We start from the raw sequence: 26,129 nt of genomic DNA on the forward strand, positions 1-26,129 counted from the left end.
TCAATTAAATGTAAAATTCATAAAACCTAAATATATCTAGTGTCTGAATTGTACATCCTCTCTGCCCTGGGCACCCTCCTAGGTCATTTTGTAGGTGACCTGGCTCAGCATCGTGTCAGAAAACTTTGTTCTCCAGAAGAGAACAGGCTGGTACATTCAGGTGTTATTAGCTTTTCTTGCTTACATTTTCCAATCCTCTGGTTTAAAGGATAGGTTCACCTTTTGGAACATATTATATGTTACACCCATATTTAAGGTTTACCTCACCCTCATTGACAGTGGGCAGGGGTTCGTCCCCCCTGCAACTGTTGTCACATTAAAAATTGTTGCGGCTATGCTGGTTGCTACCAGTACAGCCACATCATTCATTGACACAGATCTGTAAATAAAAAAGCTTAAAGTCCCATCTGCCACAATGGCACATGGACTTCCAATTTCAATGAACTGTTAACATGCTGATCAGTGTGCTCATAGTCTATTCACAAGCCCTTCGGAATTAAAACAGAAAACCCATAGGTTGGATGACTTGTTTGCAGGAGCCGGATATTGTACCTGCTTTGCAGGCTCCTGAGGGAAAATAAATAAATACACGCAAAAATATGTGCATTAATTATTTTTTCCTCAAAGGTGGACTTAGACTTTAAGAACAGATTAAGGTTACCCTTGCTGGCTCAAAAGAGGATATAACATATTTATATGCAATAATTGTGATTAGATTGTTTGGGAGAGAAAACAAAATATCAACAAAATGACTTTCTCTTTAAGATAAGCTGGAGGTTCACTTTCACATTCACAGCAATCTAAATATAGTTAAGAAATGCTGGGAATGTCTGAAGCCACAAATAATGATTTAAAACGGAGCTAATTACACCAACAATTTCAGTGCAAATCTCATGGTTATGATTTCAAGTACATGTTTTCCCTTAAAATTATACTGTCATCTAGTGAATACAGTGAAGCATTCCTGTAATGTTAAAGATCATAGGTTGCCAGGATACCAAAGTCAATCTTTCTGCATGCTATGAAGATCCATTGCCAAGGCTTCAGTATCTACAGTATGTATCCAAGGTAGTGCAAACTAAGCATACCAATGATCCTAGCTTCAATAGTTTCAATAGATTCCACGTGCACACAACGTCATACTGGCATGTGCTTGGCTGAGGAAAATTTATTTCACAGCAAGTAGCTAAAACACATTTACATGTTTGTTGTATGTGGCCTGGAGATGTTCAAGGGCTTTCCCTAACAGGAAGGCAAACGTGCATTTACACATACCAGCTAAACAAAACCAAAGTTTCATTGATTTGCCAACTCTAAACTGTTAAAAGCTAAAATGTGATCTGACCTGAAATAAAAGCTTTAAATATTTCAAATGACTTAAATTTTAGGTTGGTAGCATGCTATATTCACCAAGTACATGATATTGTTACAATGCAAAATGTCTCCCAACTTTGTTCAGTTTTAGGATGTGTGTGTAAAAGCTGTCTTGTGTCAACAGCACACCAGAGAGCTCTCACATAGAGCTCAATGGTTTGGGGCTCTATTGGTGCATCATGCCCCTTGCACTGTACTGAAATCTACAAGTTAAAGGGGTTGTAAAACCTCATGTTTTTTCACCTTAATGCATCCAATGCATTAAGGTGAAAAAACACCTTGCTGTGTCCGGCCCCCCAGAGCCCCTGTTTTACTTACATAAGACCCGTATTTCTGTGGGCGCGATCCCACATCGATTTCCCCACGTCTTGTCGGCTCTTTATTGGAAAGATTGATAGCAGCACAGCCATTGGCTCCCGCTGCTGTCAATAAAATCCAATGATGCGGCCGCCGGGGGTGGGGCCGAGTCGTACACTCCATGATGAGTGCCAAGATGGAAAGCAACAGGAGATCTACAAACATCTGTTTGCTGATCTCCTTTGCGGAGAATGAATGCAGAACCATCCAGTTCTGACTACTCCCATGTTCATAACAACCAATTTTAGCCTCTGTGGCCAGGGTAGAAGCTGACTGAGCACAGTCTATGCTTAATCATCTTCAACAGAGCAGAGAGGTGAAATTACACCCTTGACGTCTCTTTAAGGCCCCGTACACACGACCAAACATGTATGCTGAAACTGGTCCGCGGGCCAGTTTCAGCATACATGTTCGGTCGTGTGTAGGCGCGAGCGGGCCGAATTCCAGCAAACATTTGCCCGCCGGGCCTTTTCCCAGCAGACAAATATTCCTGGACGTGTTTTAAAACCGTCCGCTGGAATCCTGCCCGCTCGGACATGTACGGTCGTCAGTACAGACCTACCGTACATGTCCGAGCGCCCGCCGTCCCTCGCATGCGTCGAATGACTTTGACGCATGCGTGGAAGCCTTTAAATGGCAGGCCCGCCCACGTCGCCGCGTCATCGCCGCGTCATCATCGTGGCAACAACGCGGACACGCCCCGCGTAATGTTTACGCGCGGACTTCTGTACGATGGTTAGTACAACCATCGTACAGAAGCCCTCTGGCAGGCATGTACGGTGAAAACGGTCCAAAGGACCGGTTTCACCGTATATGTTTGCTCGTTAGTACCCGGCCTTAGGGGAACCAGTCATTCTACTATGCTGTCACATAGGAGACTTACCAGCCCCCTTGTGCTACAAATGAAAAATTAAAAAAAGGAAGAGTTCAATACAATCAATTAAAAAAAGCCTTCTACCCTCATGTACGTGCACATCTGGATGCAAACACAGGTATCGAGTGAGAACATGTGCGAAAATAACGTTTGTACCACACATATTGGGTATCACTGCTAATGTCAGAGTGGGAGTGCGTTTAAAGCATTACTTATAGCCAATTTGGGTACCGTAATGTTTCATGACTGTGATTTTGAGGCTTTATATTTTAATTCTGTCTGTCTATTTACATCAAAAAATTTAAGCCGCCACTTTTTTTTTAATACATAATCTTTAGGCCAAAAGTGTACATTTTACTGTGTGTGCAAAAAAATGTATAAAAATAAAATGTCTTCAGTAGTGAAAATGGATAAAGCAAAGGTGAATTTTTAAAATGGAAATCCCCTATGCTATGCCCATTAAAGGCAAAGCAAAAGGTTCATGTTAACATCCAACTGCTTATACCTACATCATCTTTAATCCCTTGCAAATCACTTTAGCTGATGAACCAAATGACCTACCATCAGCATGTGATTCATTCCCTTTCTTTTCGTGTGAATGCACTATTGATGACTGGGTGCTTAGATATCCAGTACTGTCAATGCTGCCACTTGACATTTACATGAATGAATAGAATAGCAGATGAGTGAAGGCAAGGTAAGAATACGCAGCAGAAAGAGCTTCCATTAAAGCGATTCTGTTGCATTACCTTGATTGAACAAAGCACAGGTTCACTTTAATGTCTCACATAACAACTAATGACCATTCATATTCATACATACTAAGCATATAATTTTCTCATATGACAGTGTAAACTCTTGATAAAATCAGTCCCAATCAAGAAACTTAAATAGCATAAAATCTAAAATTATATATATATATATATATATATATATATATATATATATATATATATATATATATATATATATATATATATACTCACCAGCCAATTTATTAGGTGCACCTTGCTAGTATTGGGTTGGACCCCATTTTGCCTTTAGAACTGCCTTAATTCTTCATGGCATTGATTCAACAAGGTGTTGGAAACATTCCTTAGAGCTTTTGGTCCATATTGACATGATATCATCACGCAGTTGCTGTAGATTTGTCGGCTTCACATCCATGATGCAACTCTCCTACTACATCCCAAAGGTGCTCTGTTGGATTGAGATCTGGTGACTGTGGAGGCCATTGGAGTACAGTGAGCTCATTGCCATGTTTAAGAAAACCAGTTTGAGATTATTTGAGCTTTGTGACATGGTGATTATCCTGCTGGAAGGAGCCATCAGATGATAGGTACACTGTAGTCATAAAGGGATGGACATGGTCAGCAACAATACTCAGGTAGGCTGTGGCATTTAAACAATGCTCAATTGGTACTAAGGGGCCCAAAGTGTACCAAAGAAAATATCCCCCACACCATTACACCACCACCAATCTGAACTGTTGCGACAAGGCAGGATGGATCCATTCTTTCATGTTGTTTATGCTGAATTCTGACCCTACCATCTGAATGTCACAGCTGAAATCAAGACTCATGAGACCAGACAATGGTTTTCCAATCTTCTGTTGTCCAATTTTAGCGAGCCATGCAAATTGTAGCCACAGTTTCCTGTTTTTAGCTGACAGGAGACGCATCCAGTGTGGTCTTCTGCTGATGTAGCCCATCTGCTTCAAGGTTTGATGTGTTGTGCATTCAGAGATGGTATTCTGCATACCTTGTTTGTAATGAGTGTTTTTTTGAGTTACTGTTAGCTTTCTATCATCTCAAACCACTCTGCCCATTCATCTCTGACCTCTGACATCAACAAGGAACTTTGATCCACACAACTGCAGCTCACTAGACATTTTTTCTTTTTCAAACCATTTCCTGTAAACCCTAGAGATGGTTGTGTGTCAAAATCCCAGTAGATCAGCAGTTTGTGGAACACTCAGACAAGTCCGTCTGGCACCAACAACCATGCCACATTCAAAGTCACTTAAATTCCCTTTCTTCCCAATTCTGATGCTCAGTTTGAACTTCAACAAGTCGTCTTCACCACATACAGATGCCTAAATGCATTGAGTTGCTGCCATGTTATTGGCTGATTAGTGATTTGTGCTACCAAGCAATTGAACAGCTGTACCTAATATAGTGGCGGGTGAGTGTGTATAAATATATATATATATATATATATATATATATATATATATATATATATATATGTCACCTTCTGTGTCTCCAACTGAACGACAGAGACTGTATCAATGGTGGGCTCCTGTTCATCCCCCTTGAATCAATACCACAAAACCGAGGATACAATCTCCAATTGCAATGTCCTTTAATTCCAAAGTGCTCACTTTGGAATTAAAGGACATTGCTTTCGGAAATTGTAGCCTTAATTTTTTTTATATTTACTGGTATATATATATATATATATATATATATATATATATATATATATATATATATATTGTATTTATATATTATTATGAAATCATTTCAGTCATGTTCATAGCTGCAGAGCCGTATTTAAACATTGCACTGATCTATGAATACTTGATGAATAGTGGAAATATACAAGGAATCACCATCATTATGTTAGAGGATTTAGATCGTAGTATCGCTGTTGAGAGTTTATGGAATAAATCTCCTTTGTGATCCCATCGCCATCTCCATGGATGAATGCGGCATACTATAACATTTACAATTATGAAAAAAAAAAATCTTATTGCAAATATGCTTTTCTGCCCTTGGAAAAAAATGATCAGGCAATTGAGTGGACTTGGAACTAAAATATTATTTTGCTCTTACAAAGGCAGTACAGCTTACCATCAACAGTAATCTGTGATGTTACCTTATCATGGAATTGTACCATGCAGATATTTGACATATCCATAACCAGTTGATAACTGGGACTGAGTTATATGGAGGGGTTCTGTGAGGGGGAGTTAATGAGATGGATTCACTACATTGACTCATTCGCTAGTGTGTGTAAATTTCAGCTTGAGATACTGAGCTCTGTAACTAACAGGCTTTTAAAGCAGCAAGTCTAAAAGCCCAAACATCATGCTGTAGGTCGATAAAGATAGTGAAAACATGTTCAGAGGCAACACTATAAAGAATCGTTTCCATGGCACTGGCCACAGCAGGCCTATCTGTGTATGCATACTATAATACACATAGCAAAATGTGTACAGAGGCTAGATGAAAGGTTTAGTGTAGTATAACACTTTTGGTAGTTAAATGGTTAACTTTTAAATAAACCTTAACATTATATATCAAAGCAGAAAGACCAAAGAGGTAAGAAGGGATTTGTTTCTGAAAAGAGACAGTTGGAAGCTGTGTCTACAGTGCACGCCACTCATATATTCATGATAAAGGAAATATAGCAGTAACTTAATACACTTACGATCCTAGCACCTCCATGAACACAAAAGTGTCACGTATGTTATTTGTTTGCTTCTTCCAAATACAACCATCTTCCTCCTCCTCCTTGTGTCCCATTTTATCTATAGTGGACACAGTGAATTCTATGAATGAAAGATAAAAATTAGGCATTAACCAAGATTAAAAACACACAAGCAAAATAGTACAGTTGAACCCTATGTTATTTTTCACAACATAAAAATAAAAGTACAAGTATACAGTAATAATAACCACCATACAAATATAAATATATATTTACTTACAATAAACTAATACGTTTAATGTGGCAAACATGAAAAAGCTGTTAAGGGTCTATCAAAGTTAAGTCATATAAAGCCTATTTTTTGTAAGGTTGCTTGTGTATTAGGTATTACTTTTGACTTTTGAATCATGTTTTGATAAGATACACACGAGAAAACCCAGTTTACCTGCTGAGGGTTTCATTTTTTCCTCCCATAATGCCTGTAATCTGGAGATTCTTATGCTTGCCTGATCTTCAATCTCTACTTCTCTACTGGCACCTTCCCCACCCACCTAAAACATGCACTGGTTACCCCCTTATTAAATAGCCCTCACTGGACCCCACTAGTTTAAACAACTTAAGACCCATCTACTTGCTCCCATTTACCTCCAAACTTCTTGAAAGCCTCGTCTACAACTATCTCATATGGACCTTAAGGAAGAAAAAAAAGGAAGCATCTACTTCCTGCACTAAGATGCTGGCTTAGATTACACTGACACGCAAATCCTTTTGCCTGCGGCTGTGTCTGCAATATCTGACATAGGTTAACCCCTTGCTGCTGCCTCTCACCGTTGCTGCTTAATTATTGGGGTAGGAGACCAAAAAAAATAATAATGAAGTGTCTAAAAAAGGTCCAAAAAGGGGTACCTGGTATGATTAAGTATACATACAGGACAGGACAGCTATGGAAGAACATTTGGTGTCTTTAAAAGAGGTTAATTTATTAGATTCCTCCTGCATGCAGCAGAAAGATAACATCTTCTAAGCCTGGGCAAAGTCAAGTGACTGCAGCTTGAGGACTGCATTTTAAAGTGGAACCTAACTCAAAAGGGGAAGTTCTGCTTTTTTGCGTCCTTCCCTACTTTTGACACATTATTGTTTTTTTTGAGAGCGGGTACCTGGGTTTGACAGGTACCCACTTCCACTTCCACTTGGATCACCTAGCTGACCTGAGAGGCAGTTCGCCCCTCTCAATCCCAGCCAGCAGACTTTTGGGACACATCACAGGTCCTAGCGGGAGGCTGGCTGCTCTGTGGGAGGCTGGCTGCAAAGCCGCAAGGAGTAACAGCCGGTTCCTACACCAAAGATGCCAGTGCTAGAGACCCGATTGAGGATGGTGCTGGAGTCCTGGAAAGGTATCCTTTTATTAAAAGTCAACAGCTACAGTATTTTTAGCAGCTGACTTTTTTTTCTCATCACGAAGAACTGCTTTCATATCAAAAGGTGGAATAAAGTACAAGCAATCACAAACAGTCTTTTGAACATGGAATGAAATATTGGACTATAAATCATACACAGTATTGTTCAACACATTGCAATAAAATGTAAATAACAATCAAAAATATGGCTAACAGTGATAGAATGAAAAAAATATCTACTAAAGCAATATTTTAATCTATCTATATAAAGGTTGGTTCTGTCAGGTTAGAATCTTGTATAACCTTTTGAATTTAAAAAACGATAGTTTGGTAGATATAGTGCATGCAATAGCTGACATAATTAAAAACCAGTGTCAAAGAAGCCACTGTGCAAATGATGACTTCCATGTATTTCTCAAAAGGGGCCATGGCTTTAGAATTTAATTCCTTCCATATTAAGGGCCAGATTCACATACAAATACGTTACGCTGCGGCGGCGTAACGTATCCCATTTACGTTACACCGCCGCAAGTTTACAGCGTAAGTGCCTGATTCACAAAGCACTTACCTGTAAACTTGCGGCGGTGTAACGTAAATCCTTTAGGCGCAAGCCCGCCTAATTCAAATGGGGCGGGCACCATTTAAATTAGGCGTGTTCCTGTGCCGAACGTACTGCGCATGCTCCGTCCGTAAAATTACCCGACGTGCATTGCGCTAAATGACGTCGCAAGGACGTCATTGGTTAATGTAAATGGCATCCAGCGCCATTCACGGATGACTTACGCAAACGACGTGAAATTTAAAATTTCGACGCGGGAACGACGGCCATACTTGGCTAGGCCACCTAGAGGGCACCCTTAGTTTTACGCCGCGTATCTCTACGGAAACGACATAAATTTAGAGCGACGGGCAAAGCGAACGTTTGTGAATCGGCGTAACTAGTCATTTGCATATTCTACGCCGACCGCAATGGAATCGTCACCTAGCGGCCGGCCTAGAATTGCAGCCTAAGATCCGATGGTGTAAGTCAATTACACCTGTCGGATCTTAGGGCTATCTATGCGTAACTGATTCTATGAATCAGCCGCATAGATATGACAATCGTATCTCGGAGATACGCCGTCGTATCTCTTTTGTGAATCTGGCCCTAAGTACTTAATCTACATAGTTTATAGCATCTAAATTAAAATGTAACAGAATTATTAGCTATTTTAAAAGAAAATTAACTTACCAACTGGGGAAAATGCAGCCAGCTTGGCACTTGGCATATTAGCTGCAATATGAGCCAACCTAAAATACATAAAATATTTTTTTTATATATAAAATTATATCATTCATTTAGTAGTTTCATTCCCCAAAACAACCCAATAAAGATGCAGTAAGAACTAGTAGTTCTTGGCCTCATTTACCATTTTGGTTCATTTACTAAAGAAGGAGAGACTGTTCGCATGACACAGTAACTGTTTATGATAGTTTTTTTTGTATGCCTTGCATATATTTTGTTATTCAATTGAACATCTTAGTAAGTAGCTACATGGTAAATCAAGCCCTGTGTATGTTAACTTAACATTTTTGGATTGACCCCGAATATGTTAACTAATAACTTTCAGATTTCACTTCATTCAACCATCATGCAGAAGCAAAAATCCTGATTTTTATTACCTTTGCATGTTTTGGTAGTTTTTTTTAACATACTTTCTCCTTATTCACTTTGCTAAGAGAACATCGACTAAATAACAATTTTACTAAGTCAAGCCCTGTATATGTTAACACTTATCTGGCTGTGGTCAACATAGTGAGTTTTTTTTTAATAAAGGCGTTGAGACGTTCATTTCACATTCAGACTAGTTTCATTGTGTACCCAAGCTCCTTTTCTCTGCAGTCATTGCTATTTTACTATACAAGGCATTTGCCATGAGTTAGTATGTTTCTGTGCAGTTGGACTATGCTTACCATGTAACATTTGTAGCTTTGTGGTGGTGGCATATAATTATAAATAACAGTTCTGTAAAATGTGTCCTTTTAACTTCAGTGGGGATACATGATCACACTGTCTTCATCTCTGAATGTGCCATAAGTATATCTACCTATTGTGCAATCAGAATTTGGGACCAAACATCATGAGACTAACTTATTAACCTCCCTGGCGGTATGATTCTGTCAGAAAAAACATGCTAAAAGCGGTACCATTATTTGCAAGGAAATTTGGCGTTTTATATTGTAGGTCTGTAATTTTTAGAAATAACTCACTTAAATCTGACCAAACAAGCTTCTAATAGGCATCCCGGGTATGACATTTTTTTAAAAACAAAATTATAAATTATAATATAATAAATAATTATAAATAATTATAACAAATAATAATATAATTATAATAAAAATTATTCAATAATGTAATCAAATCAAAATCACTGAAATTTGCTCAGTTGCAGAATTGTTGCTGTCATTATTTTTTTTTTTTTATGACGAATTTCCCCACAAATCGCTATCGCACAATTCTGCAAGTGATTATAATTTATTATCGCTGTTTTTTAGCTGATCTAAAACTATTTTTGACATAAAGGGACACTTTTGGTTGCTATGGACAATCTACAGTTTGCAGGGAGAAAGAAACGTTTTTATTATATAAAATGACATGCATGACACAGGACAGACCACTAGGGACAGGGGGGGTGTGTTTTTTTTACATACAGTACTGTAATCTATAAGATTACAGTATACTGTATGTAAGGTGTTTGTTTACTTTTTTGAATTTGGCGCCGTTCTCCGTCCCCGTGCGTCGTAACGTCGCAGGGAACGGAGATCGGCGTCACACGGAGGCACTGTGTGAATCGAGCGAGGTCCCACTCGCTCACACAGCGCGGTGGCATCGCTGGATCCAGGGACAAGGTAAGTAACTTGTGCCTGTGGATCTAGCGAGGCAAGCCCGAGTCTGACACGGGGTTTCCGCTCGCAGCAGGAAAATCTAACCCCGTGTCAGACTCGGGAAGACCGCCAGGCAGGTTAAAGGAGTTGAGAATTGTTACACAATAAATTGTGTAAAAATGTATTTCAATTATATAATCATGTCTGTACTTATTTCATCTGCCCATGATGAGATAATTAAAGTGAATATTCACACAATTTTTTTGTGAAGATAATCAACTCCTTCAGTAAATCAGACCATATGTAATTCCCTTTTTAGTTTTACTTATCATAAACAGGAAGAACTAGACTGTCTATCATAACATAAATGTCCAAAGTTGTGTAATATATGGGATGATAGTATAAATGCATCAAAATATTGCAGTGTTTTTGGTACATCTTCTGGTACATCAGGGAGTTAAATGTTTGTCCACAATGACACACAGTTTTTATTTAAACCTAAAAAGCCCCCTTACTTTATGAACATGCAGTGTTGGATAATCTTTAGTGGTAAACTTATTTACAGTTAGGCATAAACATGTGAAATTACAGCACAAGTCTCATTTAGATATGTGCATTGCCGTTCGTACAAATGTTATTTTCGTACGAAAATGTTCATTTTCGTACCCGCAGAATAATGTGTACATACGAAAAAATGTAAGCACCAAAATACGAAAACGACGGGATTACGAATGAGTCGCATAACGAACAACCGCAAATACGAACGAACGATCCAACGAAAATACGACAAAACGAAAACGGCAAAAGAACGAATATGACATCTATAACAAAAAACTTGCATTCTTTATTTTGTTTGAATCTTTGTTATGTTCGTATTTTGATTTTCAGTTGTATGTTCATATGACATCTAACAAAAGATTTTCATTCTGTATTTTGTTTGAATCCTTTTTCTGTTTGTATGTTCATATGACATCTTATAACAAAAGATTTGTATTCTGTATTCCTTCTTTCTGTTCGTAATTTGGTTTCAAAATACAGAATGCAAATCTTTTGTTATAAGATGTAATTTTCGTTTTTTTGAATGGGCAGTGAGTGTAGTTAGTTAGTGAAGCAGCTTCTCTTTTGTGCTGAGTAGTACAGTAAAGCCAAATAAACTTTTCTGTGGATTTTCGTCTGAAGGGAGAGATCAGTTGGCCAGACTTTTGAACCTGGAACCCAAAAATGGTTTTCTGATGGAGTTTACAAACGAACGAACGTTCGGTAAAACGATCGTTTTTATGTTTGTTGTTAAAAAAGTCTGACCAAGTGTATGGGGCTTAACAATAGTTAATATGGATGAGCCGCGTGTTAAAAGTGCTGCGAATCCCGCGATATATTTACGAAAGTACAAAATGATGAAAATTCACGAAAATTATTGTCTAACAAGTAACAAACATGAATTAAACAGAATAACGAACCATCCCGCATGTACGAAAATAAAACGGTAACCAAAATACGAAACGATCGGAATGCGAAAAAATCGCGTCGTACGAAAAATGAACGGGAACGAACAGGAAAACGGGCGTCTTACGAAAAACGAACGGGAACGAACCTACGGAACGATACGAAACAGAACAAAAAAAAACAAAAAAGATTTCTGTGCACATGTCTAGTCTCATTTATTTTGCAGAAAGCTGCATTTTCCTAATAGCAAGTCAATCATTATGACAGAATGCATTTGTAAATCTATTTCTTAGGGCAAAATTATCAAGCAAAACACTGCATAGTGGTGCATTAAAAGTGCCAAATTATATATAAAACACAGCAGTACAATAATTCACACTAAGAATATTATTTGTGTTTGGATTTTGTTTGCTTATTATTGTATAGACTATTATTGTATAGACTAATGTATAGACTATTGAGGCATCCCCTCCGCCCAGTGGCACATGAGCAATTTATATTTTTCCCTGTCTGGAAATTATATATACAACTATGTTGGTGTTTGGTGAAATGGTTCATTGTCATAGCTACTGTATATCCACATGATAGAAAATATAATTGCATTCAATAAATAGGCCAATGCATTTTTTTTGGGAGGGGGGGATTCCAAACAGCCCCCTTCATGAGGGTTATAAAATGCACATTCAAAGAATACTAAATGTTAAAATTCTAAATGCTAAAATGTTATACCTTCTTTGGATGTTTACTTTATACCCCTGATGAAGGGATGGTCCATTGATCCCCTATTTTATCAAACGCAATGACACATACAATTAATTTGTTCACTTTTACCACATTATTATAAAAACCTGGTCAACATTTCCCCAACCATAACTCAAATAAAATAAAGAGAACCGGTGATCCTCATTTGTATTCTACAACGTAGTTTACAATTCTTTACATCAACAGAATAAATCATCATAGCAATAGTTCCAAAAGAGAAACACCTGCAACTACAGTAAACGGTGTCAGGACTGCATACCGTAAAAGCTATTTTAATATATATAGGTTGTTTGTACACTTACCAATTATGTACTTTATCAACCTGTACAATCGCTGCAGTACTGGTTGTAAATGCTGTGTAAATGACAACTAATTCATTTGCAGATTGCAGTCATAAGCAAGCATTATTGTAAACATGTGTTTAGAACAATCTGTGTAATCAGTAGTTGTGAAGAACTCTTAAAACAGATCTCAGCCTAAAGAAATTTGCTACACATCTATTTTCAGAAGATAAATAGTTTATAGTTTTTAACTATATTAGTAATAGTTACCTAAAGCTGTATGGTTGAATCCTTTGTTTTATGATAAATTGATAGATTTGTTCAGCTTGAATAGACTTGGGTTCCTCATTATAGTTTAACTAATTTTGCAATAGTGATCAAATTATTAATCTCTCTACGTTTACTATGTATTTAATATTCATTATTCTATCTTGAAATTGTTGCAAGGGTTGTGGTTTGATAAAATCACAATACATAACTTATTTTAAGTTTTTTTTTTTATTACCGTATAAACTCGAGTATAAGCTGACCCGAATATAAGCTGAGGCACCTAATTTTACCACAAAAAATGGAAAAACATATTGACTCGAGTATAAGCCTAGGGTGTCCATCTGCATGCCTCACTGTGCCTCACTGTGTCCATGTGCATGCTTCACTGTGTTCATGCCTCACTTTGTCAATGCCTCACTGTGCCTATGCCTAACTGTTCCCATGCCTCAGTATGCCCATGCCTCACTGTGTCCATGACTAGACTGAGATTTAACATCAGAGTCTATGGAAGGGGTGCCCGGCTTTGAAAAATCGGTGCTCCCCAGCCGTAGGTCCCCCAGACAACAAACTTTGCACACTTGTAGAGAAGAAATAGGGCTACATGTGTGCCAAGATTCGGGTCCAGGGAACCTACGACCGGCCAGTACCGGGTCCCCAAAATCATCGGAGAAATTACCGTTTAACATGGGAGTCTATAGAAGGGGTGCCCAGCTTTAAAAAAATCGGTGTTCCCCGGCCAACAAACTTTGCAAACTTGTAGAGGAAGAGTGGGGCTACGTGTGTGCCAAGTTTGGGGTTCAGGAGACCTACGGCTGGCCGGTACCGGGTCCCCAAAGTCCGGAAGATCAGGCGCAAAAAGGTTTGAGAATAAGCAGAGGGGGGCATTTTCAGCACAAGAAAATGTGCTGAAAAACTTATACTTATACTCAAGTATATACGGTACCTTTTCCTGTTTAAAGTTTTCAACTATGCTGTCTTGTTTTTATAGTAACAAAAAAATAATTTGTATTAACATGGCATGTTTGTTTGATTTTGTTATTTGATTCTGTTACTGGAAAACTGAATAAACAGATATTGTGAACAAAAGATTCCTTAACCTGAAACAATATTGTCTGGGTGAGTAAGTGAGTAGATGCAGATTATAGCGGAAAATAAAGAAAAAGTCACATACATTTGCTGCCTTGATTTCAGTTCCACTAGCTGAATAGGGTTGATTTGCTAAAGGAGTAACACCTGTTCGAATAGCAGATTGAATGTTCACTGAGCTTTTTCCTTTGTTCCCTCAGGCTGGGTTCACACTTATGCCGGATGCAGCTTCCAGCAGGTCCTGGTGCATCCCTGTTCACCGTTTCAGGGACGAATCATGATGATTTTTTGCCTGAATTTAGACCTGTAACAAAGCCAAAAATGCACAGGACCCCTGTGCAATTCGCTCTGCAGCCGCTGTGGACATGTGAGAACCGACTCCATTGAGAGCTAGTCAAAATCTCCTATCATGCGAGTTGGATGTGGTGAAACCCACATCCAGTTTGCAATAGTGTGGACCCAGCCTAAAACACAATTGGCCATTTAAGGTGAACACAGTGGGGCTGATTTACTGGAATGCAAACTTGGTGTAGCTGTGCATGGTAGCCAATCAGGTTCTAACTTCAGGTTGTTTAATTACGCTTAAAAAAAAAAAAACATGGAAGCTGATTGGTTTCTAAGCAGAACGGTACCAGATTTTGTGCTCTTCAGTTTTAGCAAATAACCCCTTTGTTTACTATCATTCACCTAGCAAAGTCAGCATACTCTTTCATAATAAACAATCTATATTCTTGGTAAATCAACGCTAGTTAGCGAAGGAGGAACCATCACTGAAAGGGTAGATCTTGTGGCACAAAAAAGGACAGGAGATGTATGCATATTCTCTTAGGGTTTTCTATTAAAGTACTTGTGGAACAATAAGATTAGCTATATGTGTTTTACAACACATGTAAATTATTTTACACATAATAAAACCAAGACTTTTTAAATAGATTTTCATTTGTCATGCTAAGTATAATATTCCTTTATCTACATCAAATTGTCTGTTAATGATATACAATAATTTTCCTTACTAAATAAAACATGAAAAAGTGGAATTTGATTTTACTTGTTAAGTCATCTCCCTCTCACTAATTATATTTTTGACGTGCTCTGAACTAATATGCATTATTAGTGCTAAAGTTATTCTAAATTTATTTTTCAATCTTTGCTTTGTAAGGGCAGTGATAACAGCCACCGCCAGGTAGTAATATTTTTACACATCTCTTATATTCAAACTAATATGATCCATTATGTAGCTTGTCCTGTAAGGTAATATAAGACAATTCCTACCTGAAGTCCGGAGACACAACCTGCTTCTGGTGTGCAAGACTATCACCACAATAATGAACTAATCTTTCCTAAGGTTTGCTAGAGGTGTAAAAGTGGTGAGTGTCTGATCAGATTATATGAAGGAGCAGGGACTAGACAAGCACATGTGATCTTAAAGCATAAAGCTGCTCACTTTAAATCTCCTTAGGTGTCCATTGTAGATATAGAGTGAGGGTAGGAGAAGGTCAGTACATTTGACCGTCTCTGGTATGAGCTGTAATTGTCAAAATTACATGTTCCCACAGTCCTCTATGACAGTAATGCTTCCTGTTCCTGAAATCTCTGCTATGTAAAGGCTGTCAGAATGCATAAGAGTAACTATATTTCTATTCATTCATGAGTTGTTCATGTTGTCATAAGCAATATATAAAATTTCTAGCCCATTTTTGCTGATGAATTTTACTACATAGACATTGCAATTAAAGTGTGCCACATACCCATACACACACAAATACAGACAAATACAAGGTATTTGTTCCCTTTTGTATGAATGCATTAGGTAAAACCCAATTGCACAATGAGATTTGAGCTAGTGAAATACAATTAAAAAGTATCAAGTGAACAAATAAACATAATGACAATATCAGCTGCTGCATAATACATTCCTTTACCAATCTTGAATTGACATGCAAACATATAATATTTGTTATTCTGTTACTCTGAGGCCTTGTACACACGACCGAGAATCTCATCGTAAAATAAACTTAGTTTTCCTCGACGAGGTTCTTGTCAGGCTTGACGAGAATCTTGTCAAGCTTTCTTTGCATACACACTGTCAAGACAAAATCTCGTCGTTCTCAAACGCGGTGACGTACAACACGTACGACTGCACTATAAAGGGGAAGTTCGATTCCACTGGCGCCACCCTTGGGGCTGCTTTTGCTAATCTCATGTTACTGCGTGTTAAGTAAAAGTTTGGTGAGAGACGATTTGCGCTTTTCAGTCTGTTACAGCGTGACGAATGTGCTATCTCCATTACGAACGCTACTTTTACCGAAGGTGCGCTCCCATCTCATACTTTATTTTAAGCATGCGCAGGTTTCTAAGCATACACACGAACGTGTTTCTCGTCATAAACCAGCCCGACGAGAAACACGATGAGGAAATTGAGACTCCCTACGAGAAAAAAGAGAGCATGTTCTCTTTTTTTCTCGTCGAGATCCACAACAGTTTTCTCGATTAAAAACATACACACGACCGTTTTTCTCTGCAAAAATGCTCTGCCAGCATTTTTCTTGATGGATTTTGCTGAGGAAAATGGTCGTGTGTACGAGGCCTAAGGCAGTAGACTCCATATTAAATACAGTGTTCAGTCTGCCTCACTAGTTTCAGCAAGTAACAAAAATAACACTCTTTCAAGTCTACAATTTCTCAGTGACCACTCATTGCAGCTGTCAAATGACAGACTGCTTTTGTCATCTGGACTACAAATAGCAGAAGGTGAAATTTTACAGCTTTTGTAACAGTCCTTATGCATAATTATTGTTGATTTCTAGCAATGCACTACAGTATGGAATAACATGTGAAAATTAAAACGTGAAAGAAAAGTATGGGGTTTGGCTTATTTTTGGAATCATACTAACACTGAGAACTGAGCAGACAAACGTTGCAGATCGCTTGGTTCTCAGGGCTTGCTGAACAGAAAGCTTGTGACTGTCAGTCACAAACTCTCTGCCCTTACCGCACCCACTGGAGCGCTGGGCTGTGGAGGGGGTGGGAGAGGCCAGCTCAGGCTCTCAGCAGCTCGCCGGGTGCTGGTCCAGACAGGTGGGCGGATCCCGATTTCATTGTCATGATGTGCCCGGCTCTGATGTGTCATGGACCGGCTCTGTGTTTCAGCCCACTGTCTGCTGAAAACGGATCACAGGAGTGCAGAACAAACTGTACTCCTGTGATCCACAGGAGCAGTACAACCAAACGAAGAGAGGCTGCAACACTGCTCCAGGATATACAATAGCTGTACTGAAGATCTGGTGCTGGTCCAGTCCGTGAACTAAAAGACTGTCAAACGTATGTGCAAAAATACCACACTCCAATCTGGAGTATTTATACTTAAGAAGTATAAATGCTTTAATAAAAAAAAAACACGCATAACATCACTTGGCCACCATACAACATGACTGTATCAGCAAGGTTAACATGTTTCACAAACCAAATTGCTTAATCATAACCTCAGAAGCACATGTGTAGTTAACTCTTAAATACCTGAATAACAGCTGAATCAATTAGTGCTTAAAGATGGCTGCTTAGGGCAAAACAGAAACACACAAGATAGAGTAAGATAAAACAGAAAATGAGAAATAGCTACATAAATAATAAATGAGATTATAAAACGAAAGAATGTAGCAACATTCAAAAAAGTTTTTCCTACAGAGATCTGTTTAGCTAAACACTGGTGGTGACAACAAAAGGAGAAATCCAGAGATTCCTAGGTATAGGTGTCACTCGCCCCAACCATACCAAAATAAGCAAAGAAAGACAATCAACCGTTGATACATACAGGTGAAACTCGAAAAATTTGAATATCGTGCAAAACTTCATTTATTTTACTAATGCAACTTAAAAAGTAAAACTAATATATGAGATAGACTCATTACATGCAAAGCTAGATAGTTTAATCTGTGATTTGTCATAATTGTGATGATTATGGCTTACAGCTCATGAAAACCTCAAATCCACAATCTTAGAAAATTTGAATATTGTGAAAAGGTGCAATATTCTAGGCTCAAAGTGTCCCACGCTAATCAGCTAATTAAGCCATGACACCTGCAAAGGATTCCTGAGACATTAAATTGTCTCTCGGTTTGGTTCAGTAGGAATCACAATCATAGGAAAGACTGCTGAAATGACAATGAATGAATGAATGAAAAACTTATATAGCGCGGCACATGCAAACTGAATCGCCTCTGAGCGCTTGATGTTTCGTGTCTCATGACATCAAAAGAGCAGAGTTTTAATCCGTCTTCTGAAAGTCAGGTGGTCTTCCTCCAACCGAACGCTGGTTGGTAAAGCGTTCCATAGTCTCGGACCTTGAAAAGCAAACCTTCTTTCTCCTTTGGACTTGTATTTGGTTTTTGGCACCTTGACCAGATTTTGGTCAGTGGATCGCAGAACGCGATTAGAATTGTGAGGTTCTTTCTTGTCGCAAAGATATTGCGGCGCCTTCCCATGGATGCACTTATGTGTCAGGCAGAGTGCTTTAAATACAATTCTGTCTTTTACTGGCAACCAGTGAAGGGTTCTCAGCGAAGGTGAGATTGATTCCCATGTCCTTTTCCCAGTCACCAGTCTGGCGGCCGTATTCTGTACGACTTGCAGACGAGCGATTTGGTACTTTGGGAGCCCGAGGTAAAGGGCATTTGCATAGTCCAGTCTGGAATTCACGATTGTTCCCACCACGACTGCTACGTCTTCTTTGGGGATAAATGGAATAAGTCTGCGTAGTAGGCGCAACAAATGGTGCGATCCGCTGACTACTGACCCTATTTGTGCGTCCATTGTCATGAAGGTGTCAAAAATGACTCCTAGACTTTTGACTACACTGCCAAAAGTACCAAAACCTGGTTCCATGACCGTGGGATTACTGTGCTTGATTGGCCAGAAAACTTGCCTGACCTGAAACTCGTAGAGAATCTATAGGGGAATTGCCAAGAGAAAGATGAGAGACATGAGACCGAACAATGCAGAAGAGCTGAAGGCCGCTATTGAAGCATCCTGGTCTTCTATAACACCTCAGCAGTACCACAGGCTAATAGATTCCATGCCACGCCGCATTGAGGCAGTAATTGCAGTAAGTACTGAGTACATATGCATGCTTATACTTTTCAGAGGTCCGATATTGTTCTATGTAATTCCAAAATGTAATTTCTGAAGGAAAAAAAGTGATTTAAAACTACTCGCGGCTATTCATGAATTGTTGGTCCCGGTAATACAGAGAAAAGTCATTGGAAAAAATGACAGCCCCCCCCTTAGTCCATTACCAGGCCCTTTGGGTCTGGTATAAATATTAAGGGGAACCCCTGCCATTTTTTCCAATGGCTTTTCTCTGTATTGCCAGGACCGACAATTCATGAATAGTTTTAAATTACCTTTTTCCTTCAGAAATTACATTTTGGGGAGGGACAGTTCTAAACATGGGAAACATGCACTACTTTACAGACATACTATACACACCCCCCAGGTACGAAATTTAACCACTAGCCAAGCACCGCACGCCGATGTATGTCGGCAGAATGTCACATGTGTGCATATTGGCATATCGCCCGATCACCGCCGGTGTCCCGCAATCGGGTCACAGAGCTGAAGGACGGGGAGAGGTAAGTGTAAACAAACCTCTCCCCTTGCTTCCTAGTTAGACTGTCACTGTCATAGGGAACAGCTGATCGCTGCCATTACTAGTAAAAAAAATAAAAATATTAATAAAAATGCCATAAAACTATACCCTATTTCAGGGATAAGCAATTAGCGGACCTCCAGCTGTTGCCAAACTACAAGTCCCATCATGCCTCTGCCTCTGGGTGTCATGCTTGATGCTGTCAGAGTCTCGCTATGCCTCATGGGACTTGTAGTTTGGCAACAGCTGGAGGTCCGCTAATTGCATATCCCTGCCCTATTTTGTAGATGCTATCATTCAGATATCACCGCACAAAGTGGAGGACGTCATATGACGTCCTCCCGTGGACAAGTGGTTAACCTTTAGAATGAACACTTTTGATTTCTCCCATAGACTTTTACAGGGTGTTCCGCGGCTTTTCAAATTTGCCGCAAACACCCCAAATTGTTCGCTGTTCGCCGAACGGGCGAACAGCCAATGTTCGACTCAAACTCATGTTCGACTCGGACATAAAGCTCACCCCTACTGCTTTGGTTGAAAAAAGACAAATTTACCAAAATCAAATCTGTTTTATAAACTAGAAGTATAGGTCCTCAGGAAGACAAAACAAACCCTTTGTAGCTTTGGACAGCTTTTCCCTATTAAGGTTGACGTGATTGTAGCCGTATTGGTGCAATTGTGACAGAGAAAATTGAGTACTGTCTGTGATACTTTTTTTATTTGCACTAATATACAATTTTTCAGGACAAGCTTTCGGGGTGTTTGCCCTTCTTCAAGGTCCAAGCAGTACCGATTCACACATTTTTGGGCAGAATGTTAAAACAAAACAAGAAAAAATAAAAATCTCAGAGGAAAAGGAAGAAAAAAAAGATAAACAAACACATACAAATCAATGGTAATGAAGATAGCAGCAGAGTTAGTGAAATTAGACAGAGGGAGAGCTATAGACTAGAGGGGGGAAGGGGGTGTTAGTCACAGAGGGGGAGGGGGTCATAAAATTGTAGTATAATGGGTAAGGAAACCAATATCTAAATTTAGGCCATTCGTTTTTGTGTCAAAAAGAATTATCATTCTAATGGCCCGTACACACGACCTGAATATCGTATGACGGATTGTACGACTTTTTTTGCTTAATAGTCGCAAGTAAAATGAAATAGGTTATTAAAGTCACGAAAATTCTTGTACAACCGAAAAAAATAATCGGAAGTGATGTCATGTGTTGTAATGTATTTGTATTGTATTTTCGGACGACAACTGTACTGACTAAACGAAAATAGTACGATCTGACATCGTACGAGGAAAATTTTCGTGCATGTCCGATCGAACAATATCGGATGAACTGTCGTGATCGGCTCTCGAAAGTAGTGTACAAACGATCCGAAAATCGTACGATCCTTCATCGGACGATCGTTTTCGTCTCATATTCGTATCGTGTGTACGGGCCATTAGTTCAAACGTTTTCCTTTCCTGGATAGTTCTGAAATTCCCTTTAAGAACTAAAACATTAAGGTCTTCTATAGTGTGGTCCGGTTGTGAGAAGTTATGTCCCACAGGTGTGCATAAACTGTCTTTCCTATGTTCCTTGATGGTATGTTTGTGTAAATTCATCCTCGCTTGCAACTTCTGTCCTGTTTCACCAACATAAGATCCTTTGCCACACCTTTTGCATTGGATGAGGTACACAACATTACTTGAGGTACAGTTGTATGATCCCATGATATTGAAGGTCCCATTTGTGTGTGTGACACTTTTGGATAGGTTGATCAGGTTGCATAGTTTGCAGCGTTTTTTATTGCAGGGTTTACTTCCATTATTAGTGACTTCATAATCAGAGTGAAGTTTCCTGCTGATTAGTTTGTGTCTGAGGTTGGGTGGTTGTCTGAAAGCTAATAATGGGGGTTGTTGGAATATTCCTTTCAAAGTTTCATCCTCTGTTATAATGGGTTGTAAATCTTTGATTATCTTTCTTATCCCTTCTAGTGAGCTCAGCGAAGCTGGCCCCCCTACAATCAGCACAAATAAAAACTCAAGTGTGTTTCTTTAGTGCTACGTTTGTGCTGTTTTGTGCCGCAAAAATTTACGTTTGTGCTGCTTTTATTTTGAAGATATTAGCAATTCTTTTTTCCAGACTATGACATCACACAGCCCCCCTACAACGCCCAAATGACACAAAACTGGTCTCGTTGGCTAGTGCTACGTTTGTGCTGTTTTGTGCTGCTATTATTTCCGTTCTATCTTTTATTGTTTTTGCGTTATTAATGACTTATTAAAGGTCACCAAAGGTCACACAGCCCCCCTACAACCCCAAAATGACACGAAACTGGTCTCGTTGGTTAGTGCTACGTTTGTGCTGTTTTGTGCTGCAAACATTTTTATTTGTGCTGTTATGGTTTTAAAGTTATAACAGTTTTTTTTTTTTCAAACCCCACTCACTTTGCCCCCCTACAATCAGCACAAATAAAAACTCAAGTGTGTTTCTTTAGTGCTACGTTTGTGCTGTTTTGTGCCGCAAAAATTTACGTTTGTGCTGCTTTTATTTTGAAGATATTAGCAATTGTTTTTTCCAGACTATGACATCACACAGCCCCCCTACAACAGCCAAATGGCACAAAACTGGTCTCGTTGGTTAGTGCTACGTTTGTGCTGTTTTGTGCTGCTATTATTTCCGTTCTATCTTTTATCGTTTTTGCGTTATTAATGATTTATTAAAGGTCACCAAAGGTCACACAGCCCCCCTACAATGCCCAAATGACACAAAACTGGTCTCGTTGGTTAGTGCTACGTTTGTGCTGTTTTGTGCTGCTATTATTTCTGTTCTATCTTTTATCGTTTTTGCGTTATTAATGATTTATTAAATTGCTACGTTTGTGCTGTTTTGTGCTGTTTAGTTGTGCTGACAGCACAACTAAAATTTTTAGCAGCACAGACCAGCACAACCAACGAGACCAGTTTTGTGTCCTTTCGGGGTGGTAGGGGGGCTGAGTGACCTTTGGTGACCTTTAATAAATCATTAATAACACAAAAACAATAAAAGATAGAACATAAATTTTAGCAGCACAAAACAGCACGAACGTAGCACTAACCAACGAGACCAGTTTTGTGTCATTTGGGTGTTGTGGGGGGTTGAGTGACCTTTGGTGACCTTAACGATAAAAGATAGAAAGAAAATTTAAACAGCACAAAACAGCACAAATGCAGCACTAAAGAAACACACTTGAGTTTTTATTTGTGCTGATTGTAGGGGGGGATAAAGTGAGTGAGGTTTGAAAAACAAAAAAACTGTTATAACTTAAAAACCATAACAGCACAAATACATTTTTTAGCAGCACAAACAGCACAAATGTAGCACTAACCAACAAGACCAGTTTTGTGTCATTTGGGTGTTGTAGGGGGGCTGTGTGACCTTTGGTGGCCTTTAATAAATCATTAATAACGCAAAAACGATAAAAGATAGAACATGAATATTAGCAGCACAAAACAGCACAAACGTAGAACTAAACAACAAGACCAGTTTTGTGTCATTTGGGCATTGTAGGGGGGCTGTGTGACCTTTGGTGACCTTTAATAAATGATTAATAACGCAAAAACGATAAAAGATCAAAAGGAAATTTAAACAGCACAAAACAGCACAAACATAGCACTAAAGAAACGCACTTGAGTTTTTATTTGTGCTGATTGTAAGGTGGGCAAAGTGAGTGTGGTTTGAGAAAATTTAATAAACTGTTATAACTTTAAAACCATAACAGCACAAATAAAAAAATTTGCAGCACAAAACAGCACAAACATAGCACTAACAAACGAGACCATTTTCGTGTCATTTTGGGGTTGTAGGGGGGCTGTGTGACCTTTGGTGACCTTTAATAAATCATTAATAACACAAAAACGATAAAAGATAAAAAGGAAATTTAAACAGCACAAAACAGCACAAACGTAGCACTAACCAACAAGACCAGTTTTGTGTCATTTGGGCATTGTAGGGGGGCTGTGTGACCTTTGGTGACCTTTAATAAATCATTTATAACGCAAAAACAATAAGAGATAGAAAGGAAATTTAAACAGCACAAAATAGCACAAACATAGCACTAAAGAAACACACTTGAGTTTTTATTTGTGCTGATTGTAAGGTGGGCAAAGTGAGTGGGGTTTGAAAAAAATAAATAAACTGTTATAACTTTAAAACCATAACAGCACAAATAATTTTTTTGCAGCACAAAACAGCACAAACGTAGCACTTACCAACAAGACCAGTTTCGTGTCATTTTGGGGTTGTATGGGGGCTGTGTGACCTTTGGTGACCTTTAATAAATCATTAATAATGCAAAAACGATAAAAGATAGAACAGAAATAATAGCAGCACAAAACAGCACAAACGTAGCACTAACCAACGAGACCAGTTTTGTGTCATTTGGGCGCTGTAGGGGGGCTGTGTGACCTTTGGTGACCTTTAATAAGTCATTAATAACGCAAAAACGATAAAAGATAGAATGGAAATATTAGCAGCACAAAACAGCACAAACGTAGCACTAACCAACGAGACCAGTTTTGTGCCATTTGGCTGTTGTAGGGGGGCTGTGTGATGTCATAGTCTGGAAAAAACAATTGCTAATATCTTCAAAATAAAAGCAGCACAAACGTAAATTTTTGCGGCACAAAACAGCACAAACGTAGTACTAAAGAAACACACTTGAGTTTTTATTTGTGCTGATTGTAGGGAGGGCAGCTTCGCTGAGCTCTTCTAGTGTTGTACGTTGTGACCAGAGGTACTCGGTTATTTGTTTTTTTCTCTGTGTATTGGAGGAGATTTTCTCTACGAGTTTTCAAGGCTGTGTTTATGCTGTTGTTGATGGTTTTGTCTTTGTAACCTGTCTTATGGAAAGAGCCTGCCAGTGTTCTGAGATGTTTATCTCTGTCTTCTGGGTCTGAACAAATTCGATGGTATCTGATGGCCTGGCTGTATATGATGGCTCGTTTAGTGTGTTGGGGGGTGAAAACTGGAACTATGAAGATAGCTGCATCGGTCAGATGGTTTTTCTGCATATCGAAGTGTGAAGCTTGTCATCCCTGATGTATACTGTAGTGTCTAGGAAGTTAACATGTGTGTTAGAATAATACATTTTTAGTTTGATAGATGGGTGAAAAGTGTTGATCAACGAGAAGAATTGGTTTATATTTTTTTCACCTTCATAAATATATCATCAATATAGCAATAATATCTGTATGGCTTTTGTTGTATGCTGTTCAGGAATTTGTCCTCCATGTCAGCCATAAATATGTTTGCATATTGGGGTGCCATTTTGCTTCCCATAGCAGTACCCATACATTGGAGATAGATGTCATTATTGAAAGTGAAGAAGTTGTGTGTAAGAATGAATTTGATGAGCTGTGTAACATCCTTAGCAGTGTATTTGTGGTTTGGTGAGGATAATAAGACATGCTGCCAACCCATTCTTGTGAGGGATGTTACTGTACAGAGATTCTACATCCATAGTGACTAGAAGTGTATTTGGTGGTAATTGTTGTACATTGTTAAGCTTGTTCAGAAAATAATTGGTGTCTTGCAGGAAACTAGTAGTGTTCATGACTAACAGTTTTCACATGTTTTCTCCAAGGTCTGAGATATGTTCGATAAGTGTATTCATACCTATTATAATGGATCTGACTGGATTTCCTGGCTTGTGAATCTTGGGCAGCATGTAGAAGTCTCCAATATCTGGATTATTCGGAATCGCATTGATGAGTTCTGAATGTAGGTGGCTATTAAGGTTAAAATGCCTATTAAACCCCACAATTGCATTCAGATTGATTTCTTAAATCATTGTATATTGTATTACTAAAAACTGTATAAAATAGTTGTGGGATACCATAGTCATATAGTCATAGTCTTTGTTGTAGGAAAACAAAGTCCCTTCTTAAATTTTAATTTTGAATTTGTGTATTTGCCTTTTGAAAATGAGAGACCCAAACAGAGACTCCTCCCAAACATGACTACTGGAGAATTTGTGCTAATCAGTGTACTCTGGCAGTGGAAAAGTCCCGCCATTAGAATACAATAGCACAGCAGGGAAGATTTCCCCATCCACCTCGAATATGTGAATGGGGCAATCTGTTTTTTGTTTTTTTTACCAGCCCGCTGTCTGGAGTTCATTATGTACAGACACTTCCTGTCTCTGGATTACTGGACTGGAATCTCTACAAGGAGGAAGTAGTTTAGAGAGTCATGTCCTACTAGGGAAGAGCTTCTACTAATCCAGACCAGAAACAGGGATTATTAGGTAAGTGTTTCTATGTGTAATAGTTTACCATTGTTGCCTATAGCTTCTAGGTATATATATGTATGTATT

At 38.7% G+C, this 26,129-nt stretch overlaps 1 protein-coding gene across 2 annotated transcripts in view; it reads right to left on the reverse strand.

Moving 5' to 3' along the window:
• CAMK1G (calcium/calmodulin dependent protein kinase IG) overlaps nt 1–26,129 on the reverse strand; it is a 120,908-nt gene that overhangs the window by 60,289 nt on the left and 34,490 nt on the right. Inside the window, exons 1-3 of one of the 2 annotated variants that reach the window (XM_040337522.1) lie at nt 15,417–15,517; nt 8,669–8,727; nt 6,041–6,161 (exon numbers count right to left, since the gene is read on the reverse strand). In XM_040337522.1, the coding sequence (XP_040193456.1) occupies nt 6,041–6,161; nt 8,669–8,705 (158 nt within the window). In that variant the 5' untranslated portion in view covers nt 8,706–8,727; nt 15,417–15,517. Of the gene's footprint in view, nt 1–6,040; nt 6,162–8,668; nt 8,728–15,416; nt 15,518–26,129 lie in introns of those variants that run through there. The other variant, XM_040337523.1, reaches the window with a different exon arrangement.

The sequence above is a fragment of the Rana temporaria genome, chromosome 2 (genome assembly GCF_905171775.1).
Source record: "Rana temporaria chromosome 2, aRanTem1.1, whole genome shotgun sequence".
Classification (NCBI taxonomy): domain Eukaryota; kingdom Metazoa; phylum Chordata; class Amphibia; order Anura; family Ranidae; genus Rana; species Rana temporaria.